This window comes from Triturus cristatus, chromosome 1_2 (genome assembly GCF_964204655.1).
Source record: "Triturus cristatus chromosome 1_2, aTriCri1.1, whole genome shotgun sequence".
Taxonomy (NCBI): Eukaryota; Metazoa; Chordata; class Amphibia; order Caudata; family Salamandridae; genus Triturus; species Triturus cristatus.
In genome coordinates this window covers 88,339,523-88,357,194 of record NC_140580.1, presented here as the reverse complement: position 1 = coordinate 88,357,194, position 17,672 = coordinate 88,339,523, and the positions used below count along the sequence as shown (strand labels likewise).

At 43.1% G+C, this 17,672-nt stretch overlaps 1 protein-coding gene across 8 annotated transcripts in view; it reads left to right on the top strand.

Moving 5' to 3' along the window:
- Positions 1 to 17,672, top strand: part of TACC2 (transforming acidic coiled-coil containing protein 2) — a 392,567-nt gene that overhangs the window by 304,262 nt on the left and 70,633 nt on the right. For all 8 annotated transcript variants that reach the window (XM_085602592.1, XM_085602584.1, XM_085602576.1 and 5 more), the window contains 2 exons: positions 7,446 to 7,603; positions 15,498 to 16,842. In XM_085602592.1, the coding sequence (XP_085458718.1) occupies positions 7,446 to 7,603; positions 15,498 to 16,842 (1,503 nt within the window). The remainder of the gene's footprint in view (positions 1 to 7,445; positions 7,604 to 15,497; positions 16,843 to 17,672) is intronic.

The window sequence follows — 17,672 nt, the reverse complement described above, 5'->3', positions numbered from 1 at the left end:
AGCAGGGAGTAGCTCCTGTGAACATAGTTCCATCTGTCAATGTAGGTTCTTCAACCAGCTGATCTCCTATGCTCTATGACGACCAATTAGAATCTTCCTACCTGCGAATTGCTGTGCGTTGACCTTGGGTTGAGTGGCCACTCTCTCGGTTAAATTCTGCTGAATGGTGATGATGGTACAAGGTTGAAGAATTCTGAGAGTGAGGCGAAAGACGGCTGTGATTCAACATTCAAGAAAGGCCCTGCTCATGAACAAACCTTCAGTCACTCTATGCTCCTCTCCAGGATACCATAATCGAACTCACAAAGGGGCTTTTCGCCATAAGAATTCTTAATAGGCTGTTCACATTCACGCCCTACTTGAGTAACTATTTGTTTTACAGGCATTGTAATCAAATCAGTCCTTCTGTGGTTTCAGTCACCGCAGACTTGGGAGTGGGACTTACTTTCTTGGTATTCATACTCATTAGATAACACGTTTTTCAAGTTTATTTTGTAAGCACTTGTAAATCAGGAATTTTCCTAAACCTTTCACCAACATTTTTCGAAAGACTCCTTTTGTCTCTCTTCTACATACTTGAGCCCCAAAATTGGCATTCAATAACTTCATCCAAAGGGTTTACAGAATTGCAGATTAAAATATCAAATTAACTTAAAGCCGTTAGATCTTGACTCTAACTCCAGGTTCCTTGCTTGCCAGAAGATCCAGAACTGGCCCAGAGGGAGTCTGCAACTTCCTATTTGCCTCGGAGATAATCGTTGCCTTGTTCTTTTGGGAAGTATCACACCTGTTCCTTGTTGCTGCTTTCTCCCTGGAAACTGAGTTAATTAGTGGTTTTAACTGGGTGTGTCAACAATTTATAGTGGGGCCACACCCAGGCCGATATTGCTCTACAACAATTCAAGATGGCTGCTGAGATGGCTACAGAGGAAGTCGTGCCTTAGGCACCTTTCAAGCCTGGTGCCAAATGGTTCAGGGCGACTGGGACAGATTCTGAAATCTGCAATGGCTGCCTGCATCCCTCATAACATGACATGCCAGACACTTTTGCTTGCCCCATTGGAGCTTCTGACTTAACGCATGAAAGATTATCTGAAAATCATTAGATAATGTGCATAAGGTCTACCTTGTACCATACCTAAGGTAAAGGACAAGTCAAATGTGCCAAACAGTGAAGAAAAAAATGCAGATTTAAAACATGAGACAAGTGTTGATTTATGACATTGGCCAAAATTGTTTCCATATCAAATGTCGAGGTAACACCATTGAAATTTCTAGAGCTCAATTTGTGGCCTTCAAATATTGTCAGAGTGGGATGTGTTGATGGGACAAATGGAAACAAAGATGTCGGAGACAGGAAAGATTGAGAGGAGGGCAAAAATATCAGCACAAAAATATATTCGTCTAGACCTAAAGCTCTTTCAAGAGGGAAAGGAGATCCTGCAGACAGGGTGCATGATGAGGATTTTGAACAGAACGATAAAGTAACTCATTCAAGGCCAAGCCACGTGAAGGAATGATTTGGAAATTCAGTCAAGTTCAGTAAAGTCTAATAGAGCAATATGACTTAGTAGTCCAAGTAAGTGATGAGGTGAGATGCAGGATGATCTAAACCTAAAAGTGAACGCTTGAAGATAAGATGGATGAGGTTGTAGTGGAGGTGTTGTGACCTTCAGACCTATCTGTATGGACAGAAGCAGCTTCGATGAAAAACGCCTAGGAATGTTGAGTCGCCCAAAAATCTGAAATGTCCAATTAATGTAATCTGTTGTTTCGTTCTTCAGGGTCTTGATTTTGATGAAAATGTTAAGGGTCTCCGGCAGGGGGAGTTGCAGCTCTATATAGCTCATGCTGTAGGTCGCATGCTGTAGGTCGCATACTGGTCTGAGTGAGTGAGTGCGGAAATCATTTCCCGCCATAATTGCAGAGTTGTCATTTGAGAAGTGGTGGATTGATCAGAGGAAATTTGGAAGACGTTCATATTTTAGTCCTAATTAATCTTCTTAATCACCATCTTGTTTTTGTGTAAGCGTTAGGGGGTTCTGTTTACTTTTAGGAATTGCCTGGTGCAATAGCAGTTCTTGGCCCTGCCAAAAAGTGAGGAATCCTGCTGCTCGCATCATTCATTATGTGATGGAGTAGATTCGATGAAGAGACTGTATCTATGCAGGAAGAAAGAAATTAGCTCTTCACTGTGATGACAGTCTCTGTTTCCTCCACTCTGGGACAGGGAAAGGGTATTCACATATTTCAAAATGTGTCTGTGCCGCTTATCAATCATTTAGGAGGGAGACTTTGTGGCAGGAAGTAGTGTTGCCATATCTAGATTTCAAAATAAGCTCACTGCCCCATGAAACAAACCCTTAAACAAGCCCGAACTACAAATAAATTGAAAAAGGCTTAAAAATAGTTATACAGAACATTGAACGAATCGTGTCTTTGCATACAAGCTTTTAAACCACACAATATACACAGTTTTCAGATGTAGCTCGAGGGAGTGACAAGGAGACACAAAAAGGCACAGGCTGAAAAAAAATGTGTAGATGCCATGGCATGAAATTCCTGAACCCGCTGCTTCAATCTTGTAATTTTTGTATTTCTTTCTCTTGATTTGACACAGTTTTTTAAATTCAATTATTCTAATTTCATTTTATTGTGTTCTTTATGTGTGGTAACTTCATTTAATTAATAATTTTAGAATTAAGTACATGACCCAACAGATTATATAATAATGTATCACTCTATTTTACAGGGGTCTTTTGTAAAAGGAAACCTTTTCCTTCTAAGATAGGAAACACCTTTCAATAGCCCAGAGCCACTTTTTATGGTATCGCTACAGGCAACTTTAGCTAAAAAGCATTGTACCAAATACTTTAACTTCTACTCAGAGTGGGCTTTGGGTCTGCACCTTGCTCATTATTGGATAGCTGTTTAGTCTATTTCAGATTCTTATTTGTTAGCTGACCGCCATATATTTGTGTTCGCTGTTCCTCTCACTTTCTTTCTCCCTCATCTGTCTCCCCAACTCATCTCTCCTGTCACCCATATATTCACCCTCACTCATTCTGCTACCCCCCCTACTGCCTCTGTATTACTCCCCTCCCTTCATTATAGATACTGAGCACTGCTACGATTTAATGTTGCTCTCGCCTGCCTGGTTCTCTCTTCCATCCCTTCACCCACATGCCTCAGACCACTGCTGCTGCTGTTGGCTTTGCCAATGCTTGTAAAATTGCACCAGCATTGACAAAGCCAATGGCGCTGAGCTTCTATCTTGAAATATTACTTTCTAGACTTCAAATATGGCAACCTGCAGCTTTTGGCTTGGACAGCGTTTGAGATGCCATTTTGCAGGCACTCGCAAAGTTGATAGTGGCGCCATCTTTGTATGTTATTCTCAATACTTTCAAGATAACTGGTACATCACGTCTATGTGCAACGCGACGGCCATTTGGAAGTACTCAAAATCACAATTGCTGGCAGCAGACCAGCACTGGCAAAACCATTTGAGTTTTTGGGTTGCCATGACTACACGTGGGTAGCCCTCAATTGTAATCTAGAGGGTGGTACTTCTGCTTACCTATGCTGCTTTCCAGTGATAGGCCAGGATCCTTCAAATCCCACCTCTTGTACACTGACTGGGTGATTAGTGCCCACAGCTGGTGCTGGCGCTCAAAGTAGATACAGTGTCCCCTTTAGAGAAGGTCATTACAAGCAGCATCCCGGGCCCAAAAATGCAATGAGACAAAAAGAAAAGAAAAAAGCCAATCATCCCTTATAATAAGCACGCTTTGCAGATCTGATGGGAAAATGGATGGGCTGTAAAATACACCCAGACATACAACCCTCTGCCTCAAGTCTCCCTAGGAACTCTGACTCAGCAGAAGCCTCTCTGTTCCATACACTCTGATGACTCCCAGGGTAATCTTGAACAGAACTAAAGGTTTACCTTTGAAACGTCACCCTTGAGTCCATTGACTCTAGTCCATGTAGTAAAGGGACCTCTCTCTTTTGAAAGAATGTGTGAAATAAGGGTAAGGGGGACAGCAGGTGTCAGAGGGGCTGAGAGGTGGTTAGGTGCACGAGAGAGACCTATCAGAAAACACCTTTAGAAGAAAGGCCCTGAGGGGAACAGGCTTAGGCGATGGCCCAGGTGAACATCTGTTCTAGTCAGGAGATACTGAGGCCCGGGGATCCCAGTTCTGAAGAGAATTGCTCAATTTGTTGGATTAATTGTTTATTTCTTGTGGAGGAAGACTCAAGGCACTGGACCTCTATGGCCTCAAAAAATGTACATGCATTCAGTAGTGAGTCAGTTTCACTCCTTTCTAAAAGATTATTTTTTTTGAGATACAAGAAAGTCTTTCTTGTTTCTCAAAAAAATCTTTTAAGAAGGAGTGAAACTGACTCACTACTGAATGCATCCGTTCTAGTCAGGCCTTCTATATCCTGTGGGTGATTCGACAAGATTTTACATTTATTTTTTAGTAAAAAGAGAAGAAGGGGCCATTAATTCTAAATTATTAATTCTGTCCAATACATCTCAATTAAAACTGCAAGTAGCACTACTCGTTTTAATGTCAAACCTTTCTTAAAACTCTGAAATGTTGCAAACTAAGCACACCGTGGATACTGCCTGCAACATTCTGCGATTTCTGCTCGTCTACCGACAATGTTGTAAGTCGGGGAGGACCTCCAGATCTTTGCAGAGCTCTCATAAAGAGAGGGCGTTACAGCCAACGAGGTTGGAATAACGTGCCGCCTTACACTAAGGACGAACATAACATGAAATGATTAATCTGGAGACGATATATACCAGGTTAGGATAATGGTCTCTACTCCGCATGGCCGGGTAAAATCGACACCTAAGAAGCCAGTTTTTAATTTTTTCCTAGCAAGTTTTATTATGATGTTCCGGGTATTCTTCTCCGTTTTAAAAGTGGTGTTTGTGTCTGCATTTCAATCATCTTACAAGGATTTTGTTAATTTTAGTCGATAATAAAGGTGCAGTTTTGCTGCATGTTGGCTTTGCTGTAGTATATGCATGCAAGTTATTTGCACCATACACAATGTTCGCTAGGGTAGAGGTCCCGACATGTCTCTGGACTGTCCGCTCACTACTTGATGATCACCGTTTCTCTTGAGCAACAACAAACGTCATCTCCAATCAAGCCGTTAGACAGAACAAACATGGAGGTAGATCCTTTGAAGTGCAGGGACCCAAGATTGTGGAACTCACTGAGCCCAAGCCTCAGAATGGTACTAAGTGTGTGTTTAACCAAACCCCCCACATCTGGAGGCCGTGAATGACGAATATTGGACCACGACTCCCATCTCAAAGAGTGGACTGTAACTGTGAAGTAACCAAAATGGAACACGTCTTAATCTATAAGGACGTCAAACAAATGTAAAAATACAGTAAATCTCCACAAGGCAGAGCCACGTGAAACAACTTCTTGTAGGATCCAAGCACCCGTGGCTTTTGTAACGCAAGATACATCCATGACCAAAGTTAAACCTGCTTTGTTGGAACGGCTACGTGATACACATCAAAGAATAGGGAAAAAATTATATTTTACTTGACCATATATTGGTAATGTTTCTTAATTACACATCTTCTATTCCAAAATTAATTTACTTTAAATATCATTTATTGAGAGTATTGTTTCCATAGTATGCAAAGCAACATCATTCAGCTGCTGAAGGGCATACTAATGAGGGCCATATTAAGGGGTGAGAAAGCATTGGTCTTTGATGTTGGAAAAACAGTCTTGTCTCTACTGCCCTAAATCACTAAAGGCAGCAAGATTTACAACTTAGTATGTTCAAATGTCATCTGCTGGAACTGGCCCACTTTACTGTTAATGTTCCACTGTACAACTTTGGCAGACCAATGCGTGATTTTGTTGGCTCCTGGACAGACACTTCCAAAACACAAACATTACATTAACTTCATATTGAGAACTTCGATGGAGCATTTACAATCCGACTGCAAACATCACAGTTTTTCCATGCTCCACTAGCTGAGGTAAAAATCGAAATGAATGCTAACAGGAAGTCATCTACCAATAGGAGACCCTGGTGTGACCCCAACAGCGCAGTTTGTAGCAGTGGTGCATAAGCAGACGAAGTGGTACTTTTGTGCAGTAAAGATAGCTTTGTTTTATACTTTCTGGGAGGTTTTATGCTCTCCATTATTAAAGGGGCTTGGTGGCAGCCTATTGGCTGTGAGTTTTCTTTGACCAGCCAGTTTGAGAGTGCTGAGGGTGTTTTGCAATCAGATATTGCTTGTCATGCTTCTGGTTGCTTTGTTGAGGGTCATTTAAGCCTGTGGTGTTGAGGTCTTGTAGCTTGTCCTCTTGAGTAGCGTTGGAATGGTAATGCTGAGATTTTGCTGCTGAGGCTGATTTGCCAAGAATGGGAGGTACTTTAGGGACGTGGTGAGTAGTGGTTGCATTTGATAGTTGAGATGGTTGCCTGCGACAGACAGGGACAGCATTGATGTCATCCTTGTCAGAGCTGTGCACTCTACAGATTTATTAACGAAGCTGAAATTTTAGAACAGGTTCTGCGTCAGTCCACTTTCAAGGGTCGATCCTATTTTGGTGTAACCCTCGGGTTAAGATAATTGATGTTTTAAAACCTCTTAGTGTAGACATGTGCTGGTATCACTAGTGGAAGCAAATGTTTGCAAATCAGCAAAAAGTTGATTACAAAAAAAAACTGATTTAGGCACCTATTCTGTAAATTCACCTCAGAAGAGATCCCTTTGTGCATTATACTGGATATTTTTGTTTCGAAGCCTGTTATTTGTTAGGACTGAAACCTAGCTTAAATATTTAGCTATGTCCCTATTCATTACAGTGAATGACATTTTCTCCAACCTTGTCAAATGACCTTAGCATGTCTGGTGTTTTGGTTTACTCCTGTTGTGTTACATAAGAAAAGGCAGAGTAGTGCTTTTTCCAACCCTCCTAGAGGCGCATTAAACAGATGTACAACACGACCAGACATCCATAAACTGCCACACATCACAGATGTGGGGTAATAGAGCAATTATAACATGTTGAAGGTCTGGATAGAGCAATAATTACATTAAATGTGGGCAGGTAACTGCTGCAGATTGTCTGTGGCTGCATTTGTAGTCTATGGAATACACCAGCTCTCACATACATTGCGCTTTGTGTCTATAACTTGTGAGGTTGTTGCAGAATTGTTCCACTGCTATGGGATTGCTCTTCCTTCGGCTGATGTCTTGGTAAATCCAAAGTCCATGGATCTCCATCCCCCACCACTTATTACCAGGGCACTGCATTGTTATTGTTATAATTAGAGTTTTTAACTATAGGAGTTTCTAATTTTATATTGTCGCTGTTCATATTATTATTACTTGTATTATATTTTTCATTGTTAATATTAATAGATTTCTTACTATGTTTGCTTAGGAGTTCAGACTCTGAAGAAGCCTTTGAAACCCCAGAATCCACCACCCCGGTAAAAGCCCTTCCACCGCCACCACCATCACCTCCCATACCCCAGGTGGAGCCAGAAGAGGAGACCGTAACAATCACCCCCAGGATTCAACTGCTCTCGGAGGACACAGGTACAGGTGGGAGATGGGGTTGTGGCTGGCCGAGAGGGAAGGAGGGGTGTGCGTGCTATGTGAGTGTGGAAGGGGGCGAGCGAGGGAAACGGTTAATTGTATGTATTTGGAGGACCAATCACTTTCTGTATGTGTGGGAGGTGAGGAGTCTCCAATGTGCACAAGGTGAAAACAACGTGCGTGTTAGAGGAGCAGCCACAACTGTAAGTGTTGTTTAGCACAACCCTTGACATGTACAAGGCTTTAGAAACTGGTTGGTGCAGGTGCAGACAGATGTCTGCAAGTGTGGCTCTGTATGGAGGGGCAAGAGTTGGGACCTTCCACCGACAGCCTCTTGTGTTAAATGAGTCTTGGGTTTCATTCAGTCTTGGTGTGCCTTTCAGTGCCTCTCAGTCCCAGGGCGCATGTAAGTGTCTCCCTAGTACTAGTGTGCAAGTCAGTGTTTCTTTCCCAGTGCTCTTGGTGTCTCTCTGTGTCCCTGTCTGAGTCAGTGTCACCCTGTTCCAGTGTGGATGTCTAGATGTTTCACATGTAGTTTCTGTCCGTCTTCCTGGGCCCATTTTCTGTCTGTTCCTGTCCTGTTGTCTAGCTCTCTCCGAGACACTGCTCTAATCGGAGTTTCCTGGCCCTGTTGTCCGCATCTCTTCCTCCTAGGGTCTGTGCCCATGTCTCCCCATGCGGATGTCCTCGTTTCCATCCCAGATGATCATATTTTCGCTATAGTGTCATGTCTCTAAACCTTAGTATCTCTCCTTCTTTGTCACAGTTTTAGTGTATCCCCTTTCCTGATGCAGAAGCTCTCCCTCGCTCAATATCAATGTCTTCCTTCCCCAGTGTCCATGCATCCTTTTCTAGTATGATTTGCTTCCGCGGTGAGCCCTTGTTAAGGTCCCAGTATACTTCTGCCTCTATCCCCTAGTATCTCCCCGTCTGTGTTGATGTAGTCCCTGTTCAGCATCACTATAAGTGTAGGCCTTGTCCGAATGCCATGTATTCTGAAACGCGTCATCCCAGAGTGCAAATCTCCCTCTCCCAGTGCATTGTCAGTGGCTTCCTGCCAGCTGATGTCTCGCTGCCTTGTGTTGACGTCTTCCCAGTCAAGACATCTCTCCATCCCAGTGTTGTGTGTTATGTGTTTCCGTGTGTGCTTCATGTGTCTCCTTGCCGAACTGGAGGCGTCTCCCTGTTCCAGTGACCATATCTCCATGCCCAAGCTTGCTGTAAAGTGTCTCTGTTTCAAAAAGCGATGGTCAGCGGAGGTCAAGAATTGTGTAAGGAGTGACGTTGCAGGACATGATCCGGTTGTTGCTGGAAATTCACCTTTATTAATATGAATGCTCACCAGTTTCCTTGATTCAGTCACTTTCTACAATCAAACTCTCCTGTGCTCCATGGTGATTGGACAGTAAGATACTATGGCAAAAAGGCCCTTCCTTTGTTAAGTGGCCTGGGTCACTGGACATGCAGGCTAAGTTATTTTGTAAGTTTGTTGCATTGGGCATGATGGAGAGCAGGTGCTGTTACCACTGCATAGACAGATTAGCAATGTGGTACATCAGAAAAATACAAAAATGTGGTGCCCCTTTTCCGTGGAGGGACGGGTTAACTGTGGCAAAGGAGTGCCATGTTCCCTGCTGCCCGGCTTCCATTGGTTGCTCCCTCCTTGTGAATAGTGTCTGCTCTCTGTGCTTGAGCATGGAGATGTAGTGCCACCTTGGAGCATGCAGGAGTTTTTTATCCAGTCACTGTGCGGTCAGAGTAAATTACAATGTGTGTTGTCTTCTGTTCTCAAAGACATGAGCATTTGAAAATGAAGTTGTGTCTTTGGAGTAGTTGGAAGAGATGGTCTGCCAATCAGGTGAGCTGGTCAGGGTGGGACATATGAAGAAGGCCATTGATGGAAGGTGATCAGTAAAGTGATAAGGCATGGTATATGGATAAGGGGGAAGCTATATGCGTGAATCTGCACATTTTAACAAAAAAAAATGGTTTCTAGTCCAAACCGATCAAAAGTTACTAAAACATGTTGATGTGTGTTCGCTTTTGTTGGAAGACCCTTTGCCTCGATTAACTGGTCATCTTTCAGTTGCTTATATATATTTGGTTGTTATATTGGTACTAACGATGTGAAATCATTGCCCAGACAGTATTATCATTTTTAAAAATTACAAAATAATGAAGTAATACTATCATAAAATGTGCTGCATTATGCTGCACAATTTGCCATTTCTTGCAGCATAATTTGGTGCTCCCCTGCCGCATAATTCCAGTGGCCTTGCATACATTATATCACAATACAAGTATGTATGTGTGTGTGTGTGTGTGTGTGTGTGTGTGTGTGTGTGTGTGTATATATATATATATAGGTATAGATATAGATATATGTATGTGTGTGTGTAGGTTTCACACATGTTATAGTTAGCTGGACATTTCACTCATAAACAACCATTGAAATTCCCCCGTTATAGTTAGTTCAGCTAACTATAACTCGCGCGACCGCAATCCACTGCTGATGACGTCACATATTACATCACTGTATTCACTAAGATACTGTTAATAAGTCAGTTATACAGTTAATTTTACAAAAAAAACCCATCCATTTAGACACTTATTTACCCATTTATTCTTCCATTAACCTTTAGATATACATATATAAAAAATATTTATTTTTCAGAAAGACACATATTCACTAGATGATGTCATCAGTGATGTCATGAGTGATGTCACTGCCCATGTCATGAGTGATGTAATATGTGACGTCATCAGCAGTGGATTGCGGTCGCGCGAGTTATAGTTAGCTGAACTAACTATAACGGGGGAATTTCAATGGTTTTTTAGGAGTGAAATGTCCAGCTAACTATAACATGTGTGAAACCTATGGTTTTTTCAGTGAATTTGCAAGGTTTTTTAAATGCTAATTCCTAACTATAACGTGTGTGAAACCTATGTATTTTTTAGTGAATTTGTAAGGTTTTTTAAATGCTAATTTATGTATGTATTATTATATTTTTTATATATTTATTTTACAATAAACTACCTATGTATATAGTTATAGATTGACTGTATCCTGTAAAATGGAATGGCTCAGCTCTTTTTTTGAATTTGGAAAAAGTTGAACAGCATAGTTAATATCTTCTATAAACTTATAAACAATTTAAAATGTTTTTTTAGGGTTTTTCACCGTGCGTGCACCTTGCGCGCATCGTGCGCGCACCGTGCACGCACCCCGCGATTTTTTGAAAAAACATCAAATGTTTTTTTCACCCTTAAGGGTCCTTCAGGGACCCCCTGACAAAGGCTAAGGGGTCAGGAACTCTCTACCCTGCCCCCTTTTCACGTTCTCCACCTTTCTTTTTCACTGTCACACACAAAGTGGCGTCCAACACTTCCTGATTTCGACCGATTCGAATGTTGACTGACATCTAACCACCAATCAGAATTACGCTCGCGGACATTTGGTGCGCGCACCGTGCGAGCACGGTGCGCGCATATAGATATTTATATACTTTTAAATGCAATTTTCTCAGGAACTACTGAACAGATTGACACCATACATGTAAAAGGCACATGCCTGACCTGAGGACTACCTCTTTGCCAAATTTCAAGTAATTCTGTTCAGCCGTTCGGGCTGTACCTTTGACCAAAGGTCCAATGGGAAAATGCATGGGGAAAACGCGTTTTGGGACCCCCCTTTTTTCTCAGCCCCCGCTTGACGAATCACCCGAGACTTTCAGGGTAGGAGCGGAGCGGAGCGCCCCATTAGTTTTGAAAATTTCACGAAGATAAGTCAACCGGCGCCAAAGTTATTCAAAATAGAATTTTCAGATTTCCTATGGGAACTCGGCCCTAACTATAACTATCTACAGGCGACCGCCAGTTGATAATATATATATGTGTGTGTGTGTGTTCAATGAAAAAAACCAAAGGTTACACCTTTGTTATAGTTAGGAAAACTTTATTTATTCTTTCTATACGAACCAAACTGAAAATACACAAACATAAACGATTCTTACATTACTTATGCCTTCAATTTATAATGTACGCACTGAATTTAAATTAATGTATATTTATTTATTCTTTATCTACAAACAAAACAAACTACACAAAAATTTAAATTTCTAAAATTATACTTCTACCTTTAAATTATAATTTAAACAACACCTTCAAAATATTATAATGTATGCACCTTCATACACAGTGTATTCAACTCGGTAGCCACACTAGTTTAACTATAACTCGCTACCATACACTGTATTTTTTACAAAAGATGTGATTTGCAATGTCATAACTATTATTGTAAGTACTATTGTTTTAAATGGTATAAGTGATATAATAGAAAAGGGTATACGCAGTTCATGGAGAAGGAGTGAGTTATAGTTAATGTACAGTGGAGTTGCATAAAGTGGAGTAGCATACAGTGGAGAGCATACTGTAGAATAGCATACATTGGAAGAGCGTACAGTGGATTAGCATACACTGAAGTGGCATAGATTGGAATACAATACAGTGGATTGGCGTACAGCTGAGTGGCATAGAGTGGAGTGGCATAGAGTTGAATTGCATAGAGTAGGTTAGAGTGTCAAAGAGTGTAATAACGTACAGTGGAGTGGTGTACAGTGGAGTGGCATAGAGTTGGGTGGCGAGGAGTAGCGTAGAGTGGAGTGGCATTCGGTGGAGTTGTGTGGAGTGGTATAGAGTGAGATAGCATTGAGTGGAGCGTTGTACAGTGGAGTTGCATACAGTCGAATAGTGTAAATTGGATTGACATACAGTGTAGTGGCGTACAGTGGAATGGCATAGACTGGAGTGGTAGACAGTAGAATAGCATAGAGAGAAGTGACATATAGTGGAGTAGTGTACAGTGGAGTGGTGGTAGATAGAAAAATGTTGAGTTTAGTGGCATACAGTGTAGTGACAGAGGGGAGTGGCATATAGTGGAGTAGCGTAAAGTAAAGTGCAGTGTTGTACAGTGGAGTAGTGTAGAATGCAGTGTTCTACAGTGTAATAGCATACACTGCATTGTTGTAGAGTGGAGTGGTGTATAGTACTGTGGCATACTGTGCAGTGGTGTGCACTGAAGTGGTGTGCAGTGGTGTAGACTGAAGTGGTTTGCAGTGGAGTGGCATAGAGTAGAAAGTGTTGAGTGTACTGCTGTAGAGTGGAGTTGCCTACAGTGGAGTAGCATAGAGTGGAGGGGCGTACAGTGCAGTGTCAAAAACTGGAGTGTCATAGAATGCAGTGGTGTAGAGTATAACAGCGTGGAGTAGAGGGGAGGGGAGATGAAGTGCTGTAGAGTGTAGTGGCATAGAGTGGAGTGTGTTAATTGAAGTAGACCTAGCGTGTAAATGTGTGAATGGATGTAGATGTAATGTTGCAGGAATGTACAGCAATGTCGTTTTTATCACAGTTTTGCTGCGTTATGCGGTCTGTGTTGCTCTGCATTTTGGGCCAGGGTCTTAGATCTACGTTAGAAGTAGGTTTTATTGTTGTTCACTACCTACTACCACTTGTTCTAGGCTGTTTTTCAGCTCTAGTGTAAACACACCCTGTGGGTGGGTAGTGTAACACCGTGGGAGCACCCACAAAAAATGTATGTTCTTATTAATTTTGGGAAAATAATGACTATGAATGGATGTGCTGATCATTTAGCAAACCCACTAAGTCTTGGAAAACCTATTACCACTTTATTAAAGTGGTAAAAGAAAGAGAAATGTATTTATAATTTTCTATATATTTTAATAGCAGTCTAGGGAGATATGCAATTTTTTTAAAGTATCACAGTAATTTGTAGGTATTACCACACTAGTCCATAGACTTTTTTGTGCATATTTAAATATGTTAAAAATAGAAAAGACACTTTATTATAATATATTAGTGCACTTTATTTGTAAAAGATGGTGTACTTTTAATTTTTAAACATTTTTTTTGTTTATTTATTTTTGGAACCCCGGCACTCTTTACATATTTAAAAAAATTATACAGAAACGTATACATATTTTTCCCTACTTATTACCACTTTCCTAAAGTGGTGATAGGAAGGGGAAAGTACCAAACCTGACACCTAAATCTAAAGGAGTAACGCAGAACACATTCAAACTGTACCTAAAAACAACATGTCTGTCTTTTAACTTTTGTAAAGGTAGTCATTAGTAAATCACCTAATGATTTGTCATCACTAAGTACTGCAAAAATTCACAAAAGTACAGCAAATTTCACAAAGGTACAGTGATAACAGATAAAGTGGAGTGGCGTACAGTGGAGTGGCATAAGTGGAGTGGCTTACAGTGGAATAGCTTGAGCTGGTGTAGAGTGCAATAACGTTGACTGTTACTGGCGTACAGTTTAGTGATTTACAGTGGAATAGCATACAGTACAGTGGCGTAGAATGAAGTGTTGTACACTGGAATAGGGTGGAGTACAGTAGGGTAGAATGGAGTGGGGTATAGTGGAAGAGCGTGGAGTGGGGTATAGTGGAGTGGTGGCCTAGTCATAGTGTAGAGTTGAGTGGCATGGAGTATAGTTGCGTACAGTGGAATAGTGTATTGTGGAGTGGCATAGAGTGAAGTGGCATAGTGTGGAATAGCGTGCAGTTGTTGGGTGTTGCTTCTGGCGGTGACAGTGGTGTGGAGTGATCGTTTTGTGGGAGTATATCGCTGTCTGAGTAGTCCTACAGCCAACTTATAGGTAGGAGTTCTGATGTGGGGCAGTAGTGCAATGAGGTGACCGTGTTGTGCTGGCGGCGATGCTGTGCGATGAAGTATCTGTGAGCTGATGGTTATGGGCTATATCGTGCTGGACAATGGTATTGCAGTGGATGGTGCTTTATTGTGTGAGGTTTTTTGTGCGAGTCGAAAGTGCTGACGGCTGGTATTGCTGTGATGTGGGTCTGCAGCCACAATATAGACTGTCCTTAAGTGTCTGGTAGTGAAGCGTATGGTACATTTCTGGTGCAGTAGCTCCCTCAGGTGATTAAGATTGGGAATTTCAACCTCAGACTCCTAGTCCTGCCGGGGCCTGGACGAATGTATAATACTATCTGCCCCTCTTCCTGTGCCCTCCTCTCATTTGAGGCACGGGAAGCAAGCAAATGAATATTGTAGCAGAAGGTCTATACCAGTCATTATTGTCCCTCTGCCACGCTAAGGTTGTGAACGTAGCTCCAACATTCCAGTGTCTACCATTCTGACGCCTTTCCTTGTGTATGTGTGCTCTATCATAGATGCTAAGAAGTGCGGCCTTCTCAACATTCTTACACCCATGAGTGAAAACCTCATACTAAATAGGCCCTCTTCTAGTTCAACAGCCTTTCCTGGACATTGCACTTAGGGACGTGCTGTCAGGGACGTTTTAAGGTTTTGGGGGGCCCTGGGCCAAATGCATTTTGGGGGCCCCTGTAAAGAACAGTTTTGAAGATCCAGTTTCAGCTCTTTCAAGCCCTCTTTGGTCAAATGCTAAATGCGTTTACATCTAATATTCAGGAATAGTGACATGTGTTCAGTAATGTAACACAGTAGCAGCTGACTCATATTACTGCAAATAAACTCCGTGACATTCTCCCATTTCTCACGTTTTGATGAAAAATAAACTTTTTATATGAATGTTGCATAAAACAAAATGTCTGTAATAGTCTTTCACACATTAAAGATAAATGATAAAAAAAAAAGTATTCAAGGTCATCGGGGCAAAACACTCTGCAGAACATAGCTGGCTCTGTCAGGGGGCCCCTGAAAGGCTGGGGCCCTGGGCCAGAGCCCACTTTACCCATGCCTTAAATCGTGTCTGCGTGCTGTGTGTCCAACTGATGTCCTGGAGGGATGCGGGTCTGCTGTGCTGGTTGTCTGTGTGATTCTGATGTCACTCCCTCTAATTGGCGTCTCTGCTTCTCTCCATGCAGGTTTGGGTTCCACCTCCGATACTGTCTCGCACACAGATGTGTCCCAGGCCGACTCCGTGGACGAGAGCCCCTTCCGCCCCCCTTCTCGCTCCTTTTCCTCCACTTTCGACGAGGACAAGCCCATAGCCAGCAGCGGCACCTACAACTTGGACTTTGCCAGCATCGAAGTGGTCGATCCGTTTGCGAGCTCTCCCTTGGAAGGGGGGTCTGCCCCTCGAGAACCAAAGGTCCGGGCCCGCCGGAAATCCACCGACTCTGTTCCGCCTCCGAGATCCACCCTTGCGCGCTCCCTCAGCCTGCAGGCAAGTGACTTTGACGGATCCTCCTCCCTAGGCCTTGGCGAGGTTGGAGACATTGTGGGTACTGCCAGTGCCTCCAGCACTCTAAAGCGCGTCAAGAAACCACGGCCTCCTTCACTGAAGAAAAAGCCAGGAGCTAAAATATCCGCTGAAACCGTAGTGGACAAAGAGTACCAGGAGGGCGGGCCAGAGGCTGGTGAGCAGAAAGCTGCCTCCCCCTTCCACCAGGGAGCAGAAGAGCTGGTTAACTCCAGCCAGGACACTGAGGTGCCCCCTGTGAGCACTCCAGTACCAGAGACAGACCACACCCCCAGCAGTAACACATCTCCTCTTATTCCTGAGGCTGACAAGGAGCCCACGGTGCGGTCTCTCACCTCTTCCCCCCTCGACCCAAGTCTCTTTGCAGCTGCAGAGCCCTCAAGTACCAACGTGGGCAAGGTGCAGAACTCCCCACCAGCTGCCAGGAAGACCTGGTCGCCTGTCCCAGAGCCTGAGGCCCTGGAAGTGACCCCTCCAGACACTGGAGGGGAGGAGGTCCCTGTTGTCCGCGCTCAATCCATCAGGCTGGAGTTCGATTATTCTGAGGATCAGGAGGGTGGCGAAGGGCAGCCCGCCCGGCCCCCTCCCAAAAAACTGGGGAAGAAACCTGGCGCCAGAATGCCCCTGAGAAAACCGAAAGCAAAAAAAGTGTTAGACAAGCCAGACAGCTCACCAGTCAAGCCCCCTCAAGACCCAGACGATGTACCCATTGCCAAGGGGTCCTACACTTTTGACTTTGACAAGTGGGATGATCCTAATTTTAACCCTTTCTCCTCCAGTGGAAAAATGCAGGATCCTTCCAAGACTGTGGCGCCGGCTGCCTATGAGATGAGGGCGGACAGCCCGGTGGACATGGGTAGTCCCATAAAGGCATCCGCAAAGCTTTCTAGCTCGCCGGCTAGGGCGCCAGCCGCCTTTGAGATCCCAGCCAGTACAAACAGCGTCTCTGGGGGTGATGGAGAAGCCCTGAATAAACCAGCCAAGAAGAAAAAGACACCCCTGAAGACGTAAGTAACGGGACTAGGAATGTACCAGGGGAGAAGAGCAAAGGGTGAATAATACTACCAAATGATCAGTTTCAGGTCTGACTATTAGTTTAACCTGTAATTCGGGTGGTGGTGTGGGGGGGGGGGTGGTTAGGAAGAGCTCTCTGGCCATGGTTCATTGGCTAATGTTCCCATATTATTCTGTTTTTTATAACTTCTCTTGAGATTGATGATGAAGCATTGGTAAGGTGAATTTCTAGAAAATTCCAGAGTTTCTGAAGCTCTCAAAAATGGAGAAAAGTCTGTGGAAAGACTGAACCAATTTAAAAGAAAGCGATAGAGAATCAGGTCTTCAAAGAAGTGATAGTCACTGAATTAACTCCGATGAAATGTTTTGGGTATTAGATGCCGGTGTGGGACCAAAGTGCCTTCAAACTTGTTGTGACTCAAATGTCCCCGGGTATGCGAGTGTATTCCCCATCCCTGAGTAGCCAGGCTTTCATTTTGTGGATTTGGTGTCCTCCCTTTTATTTTGGCCCTTATCTCACACTAATTTAGCATGCGCGAGGACCTAGGCCTCTCCCAGACAAAAGTCTCCCAGTTATGTGACTTGAAGTGAGACCCTCATTGTGAACAGCAAACTACTGTCCCTGTTCTACTTCTCACACGAAGTGATGGCAACATAACCTGGTTTGTGGTTAATAGTTTGACCCAACCTTTTACTCTGTCGGTGAAAGTGTGGCCAACTGACTCCATTCATATAAAGGTCTGCTGTTATGTGAGACCAAACACCGTGCACTGAAATTTCATGTATATGGCAAGTGCATGTAGAGTGAGCCTGTGATATATGT